Here is a 5,411-nt window from a genome sequence, read left to right on the forward strand (position 1 = left end):
GATCACCGGCTACGCCCCTGCCCAGGCCTCAGGCCTCTGGCCAGGGCATTAGGCCTGGACAGGGGACCCCCAGCCCACTCCAATTGCCTACCCAGGCCTCAGGTCTCTGGCTGGGGCATTAGGCCTGGGCAGGGGACCCCAGCCCCGGCGATTGTCGGCTCTGCCCCTTCCCAGGCCTCAGGCTTCTGGCTGGGGCGTTAGGCCTGGGCAGGGGACCCCCAGCCTGCTCGGATAGCCTGTTCCGCCCCTGTCTAGGTCTCAGGCTTCTGGCCGGGGAGATTGCCAGCTCTGCCTCCCCGGGTGGCATCTGGCTCTGCCCACCTTGCCTCCCAGGTCCCCGATCTGTGGCCCAGATCCTGCGGGCGGCATCTGGTGCTGCCCACCCCACCTGCAGAATGCAAATTTAACGGCTATCTTTGTTGGGTTAATTTGCATACTCTTCTGATTGGCTGGTGGACGTATCGAAGGTATGGTCAATGAGCATCTTTGTCTTTTATTAGTGTAGATATACTTCAAGTCAAGTAATAGTCTGAAATTTGCAGAAATTGAAGTGCATAGAGAATTTAAGTCCTCAGAAAGACTTCCAGCTTGGCAATAGTCTGTAGGTATGAGGATGGGGGACCTTGGACTAGTGCCAATGAAGTTACTAAACAAGCAAGATATATCAGAACCTTACCCTAAATATCGAGATGTGTAGGACCTATAAATCTACAGTATGTTAGAAGTTAGTTCCCTGGTGTGTTGATATGAGATGTTGGGGGATTGCTTGAAGGTAGTTGTTGGTCATTATCTCCTCAGTCATTCTGTATCAACTTGCCTTTTTTAAGATAAGTAAACTGAGTTGCTGCTGATAATGTTACTAAGTTGCCAATGTTCCAAATGAGCCTTTTTCCCCTTTCATAATTTTGAAGAATGGTATTCCTGGGAAAGGGATATTTACCATTTCTCATAACTCAGTTACATTGATAATTCATTCCAAAATATAGAGATATATAACAACCTGAAGTCTCAGCTTTTTTAAAAAATTTTTTTTATTTTTTATTATTTTTTCCCCAGCTGAGGATTTATTGGCATAAATGTAACCATATAAAAACATAAGTTATGAAAAACAGTCACAATGTGCCCTCCCCCCAACCCTCCCATCCCAGGCCCAGGCCCCTGTCACTCCCTTCTGAGAAAAGGAGAGGAAGGGGGATCCTGAAACCGCCTAAGAAATGCCACAGCCGCTGGGCCTGTGCAGGGCCGGCCGGGCTGGGGTGGGAGACACCGGGCGCCGTCTCAGCGCATCCGGTAGTCGGTGGAGCAGGACAGCTCACACAGCTGGCCCTTGAAGTCCAGGTCAATGGTGAAGTCCAGGTCACGATTGTTCTTGGCATTTGGCAGCATGCCAATGGTGCCAAAGATCTCCTCGCCCATCTTCACCGTCAGGTAGTCCTCCATGTAGAACACTGTCTGCTTCCAGTGTGTGTACGGGGACTCGGGGCTGGTGGAGAAGCCGGTCCTCTTGTGGCAGCGCGTGAACTCGATGTTGAAGTAGGCCACCAGGGTATGCACGTAGTCGTTCCGCTTCACTTGCAGGCAGAAGGGCGAGGTGAAGGTCAGGTCTTCCACCTTCACGGTGTAGATGTCCACCTCCTTGATGAGGCAGGCGTTGGTGACCAGCTGCTTGGGGTCCACCACATCCACCAGGGGCTCCTTGATGGCCACGTCTTTGATGCAAGACATGTCAAAGCCATACACATTCTCCCACCCTGGGAGGAGGCAGGGAGGAGGGGTGAGCACACCGCGGTGCCCAGGTCAGGTCGAGCCCGCCCCAGCCCACGAGCTCCTTGGGCCCAAGCTCACAGTGGATCTTGTAGTCTTTGTACTGCCGGTCCTCGATGGCCGTCACGTACAGCGTGGCTCGGTCTGGGAAGATGAGGCCATCGGGCGCCTGTGTAAGGGAAGGGTGAGGGCGTGAAGGGTGGGGGGGCCTTGGTAACGCTGCTGCCAAACCTCTCCAGTGTGTGCCACCCCCTCGGCCCCACCCTTGGCTGAGCCATCGACACTTCAGGCAGCCGCCTCAGGGTTTCCTGCTCTGCCCTCACCCCCAAATCATTCCCCACATGGCCATCAGGTGGCGCCCAGGAGCACCTAAATCAGACCCTGTCCGGAGGTTCTGAGGGATCATCAGAACCTTTCCTGGTTCCTGAGAGGGAAAGCAAAGTCTCATGAGGGTCCACAAGGCCCCTCCACCCCTCACCTCTAACTTCACCTCCTACTGCTCTTCCAGATCCTCATTTCACTAGCTTCCCTGCTGCTCAACACCCACGCACACTCCTGCCCCAGGACCTTTGCACTGGCTGAAATCCTGTCCAGTGTTCTTCCCCTCAGGAGCAGATCCTGTGTGGCTACTGCCCATCCTTTGATCAAGTCTCAGTCATCTCCCTTGGGTGTTCCCTCTGCCTGGCACATCTTTGATGTGAGAACCTGTTTCTAGCAGTTTATTTAAAACAGAATCTATGGATCAATACTTTTGCCCACCCCTGTATGTATTTTAAGTCTCTGTAATTTTTTTGTTAAAGAAACTAGTTTGTTCTACAGACTAGATTTTTCTGATTATGGTCCTTTGTATTTCCAGTAAATTAGATCTGGAGGATTTTTGTATTCATATTCCCATACTTCCACTTTTTTTCAAGATTACTTCACCATTAATTATTTGTTCTTCCGCCAGGAGGCATATACTATTTGGGTGACTGTTTCTGGGATGACCTAATGCCTAGATTCTCTGATTCTTTAGGAGTTACATTATTATGATATTCTATCTTTTTTTTTCATTTATTAGCTGGAATATTTCTATAAGGAGAAACTTTTCCTCCTGTACTAATTGGCTACCCAGTAGTATTTGTGACATGGATTAATATACTTGGTTTTGTCTCTTTATTTATCCGTTTTCAAAATCATTCTCTAGTGGTGACCAGTGAGGAATGAGGTTTTTTGTTTGCTTGTTTTTTTTGTGTGTGTGAGGTGTGTTTTTAATTAATAAATGAACTTATGAAAAGAGGCCTATTATTAGAAGAGCTGGAGAAGGCCAGCTGAAAAGTACAACTATCTTGATAAATTTTATCAGTAAGCCTAAATAAAACTTACCTATCATTGATAACTATTTTGAAACTTTCAAAAGGGGAAAATAAAAGCCTCCTCTAAAAAGTTGTATATTATAGTTAATATTCTTATAAATACTCAAATTGTACCATTTTGGCCATTTGGAGCCTCTTCAGAAGTTTGTATGTGCCCAGAACCTTTGACACAGTCTTCGATAGCTTCCTTGCTGTCTGGTGTGACAAGGTGTTCTACGCTCATCTTGCACATTGCCTGCCCCATATCTGGAATCAGCCATTTCTCCAAGAAACACAGCTTCCTTTTGCTGGAGACCAGAATCTGGAGTTGCAGGGTTGAAAAACAGATTTCTTCTTTGAAGCAGGGCTATTCATGTTTAAAGATTGTTTTAACTAAAGGAGTTAATATAAATGTACTGGAGACTCACTCTGAGATTCTAAAGGGGGTGGGATGATGGAGTTCTCTCATGTTCCCTGTCTCCATAGCTATCTTAAGATCCTTGTAGTGTGTAATAATGTATTCTTGTCTTTTGCTCAGGTCTTTTTTGGGAAACTACGCAGACATGATAGCATGTTGAGTCTTTCACTTCCTACCAAATATTAGGCCAGATGGCTTTCCTCCCAGGCTGAATAGTCTCAGGGTGACCTCTGTGGGAAGATTCTGGTAGAAAATAAGTGGGCTTCCCCCACTTTTTTCTCTAAAATGGGTGGGGAACCTCCGGCCCGCAGGCTGTATAAGGCCCACAAAAGAATTTGGTCTGGTCCTGCCAAGGCATTAGGGGTGAGTTAATTACTAGTAAATGTTTGACCAAATATAGCAGGCTAATTTTTAAGTTGATTAAGTTTGTACATACCCAAATGGCCCTTGGGGAAAATAAAAGGTTCCCCACCCCTGTTCTAAAACAATACACATATCATTAGACAGACATATACTTTCCCAAATACCACTCAGAGAGAATAGGTAAGAGTTATTAGATATTTGAGATTATCCTGTGAGTTAATCTGTCCTCCAGTTTCCCAACCAAATCAAAGCAAAAAACCTTTGAAAGAAATGCCTAAGACAAAATTGTCAAACTCTTTTGGTTCGTAATGCCTTAGGGTCTTGGTATTTTGTTCATGGCACCCTATGTCCAAAGAAATATCATCTGTCCATTTCATTAAGTGGTCAGGTACAGGTAAGGGTAGTAGCTAGTGCAGTGTCTGACAGATGTTGCCGTGTTTTCCTTGACAATTTAAAATATCCTGAGGTGCTTCTTTGAGTGACCAAAGCACATGGTTGGGTACCCTAGGGAAGTGCAACAACCTTCCTTTCAGAACCTTGTTGCAGAATTTACATTATGGATACACATTACTAATAACACCTTCTCTCTCTCACATCCATCAAAATGTGGCCTTAAGAAGAAAAACATTTTAAAATACTAAACAGGTATATTTTAGAAACAGATTTCTTTCACATTAAAACTTATGCAAATTGAGATTTAAAAATGATTTTAATCTATGCAACCTTTGTTTTGCTAATAGTCCCCAGCATTTTGTTAAAACCAACAGTAGGGAACCTGAGTCCTTTGAAATTGAGGCACTTTAAAAATAGTGCGATTAGTATTTAGTGAAAATGGTATCTAAAATTATGATTTCAGATAAAAGAATCAGTCTTGGTAATGTAGGACAATTGCTAACTACTTAGGGGTAATAGGAACATTTTGAACTCATGGAGTCTGTTAAGCCATTATATTGTAGGTGCTAATCCTGGTGAATACTATATATGGGCTTCTTGTTTCACTTCAAAAAGTGTTTTTGCTGTGTGGAGTCTTCTTTTGAGTCTGACCACTTGAAAAACAGAGTTAAGAAAAAGTCTGTGACCTGGTCAGGGCAGGTTATCTCAGCAGCCATTTTTCAATAGATTTCTCTCTGAGGAATTTGAGATTAATTAAGGCTGACCCAGGGCTGTCAAAAAGCCACAAACAAATTCTCAGTTGAGCTCCAGCCTGGTGGCTCGGTTGGAGCATCGTCCTGAACACTAAAAAAGTTGCAGTTCCTATCCCCGGTCTGAGCATGTACAGGAGGCAACTGATCAATGTTTCTCACATTGATAGTTCTCTCTCTTTCTCTTTGTCTCTCTCCCTCCCTCCCTCCATTCTCCATTCATCCCTTCTCTCTTCCCCCATCCCTCCTCTTCTTCTTCCCCTCTCTCCCTCCCCCTTCCTCTTTCTAAAAAAGATAAACATATCCTCAGGTGAGGATAGAAAAATGGAAAAATTCTCAGTTGACCAAGAGGGCTTTGGGGGGTGTGCTGGGATTTAGTAGTGCTCTCAA

General features: G+C 45.2%; 1 protein-coding gene across 1 annotated transcript; it reads right to left on the bottom strand.

Annotated features, from left to right (window-relative positions):
* Positions 1 to 1,051: 1,051 nt before the first annotated feature.
* On the bottom strand, positions 1,052 to 3,342 carry LOC102250256 (protein arginine N-methyltransferase 1). The gene is made up of 3 exons (XM_014534978.1): positions 3,234 to 3,342; positions 1,846 to 2,064; positions 1,052 to 1,751 (listed from the first exon to the last, which is right to left on the bottom strand). Exons 1-3 carry the CDS (start codon positions 3,340 to 3,342, stop codon positions 1,279 to 1,281), a joined length of 801 nt encoding a protein of 266 aa, XP_014390464.1. The 3' UTR covers positions 1,052 to 1,278.
* Positions 3,343 to 5,411: the final 2,069 nt, after the last annotated feature.

The sequence above is a fragment of the Myotis brandtii genome, unplaced genomic scaffold (assembly GCF_000412655.1).
Source record: "Myotis brandtii unplaced genomic scaffold, ASM41265v1 scaffold1007, whole genome shotgun sequence".
Taxonomy (NCBI): Eukaryota; Metazoa; Chordata; class Mammalia; order Chiroptera; family Vespertilionidae; genus Myotis; species Myotis brandtii.

Coding starts and splice junctions, on each gene's coding strand:
- LOC102250256 (XM_014534978.1), bottom strand. CDS start 3,342: ATGAGCGTAGAACACCTTGTCACACCAGACAGCAAGGAAGCTATCGAA. Junction 2,065..3,233: donor GGCTCCAAATGGCCAAAATG/GTACAATTTGAG, acceptor GCAGGAAACCCT/GAGGCGGCTGCCTGAAGTGT. Junction 1,752..1,845: donor CAAAGACTACAAGATCCACT/GTGAGCTTGGGC, acceptor GCCTCCTCCCAG/GGTGGGAGAATGTGTATGGC.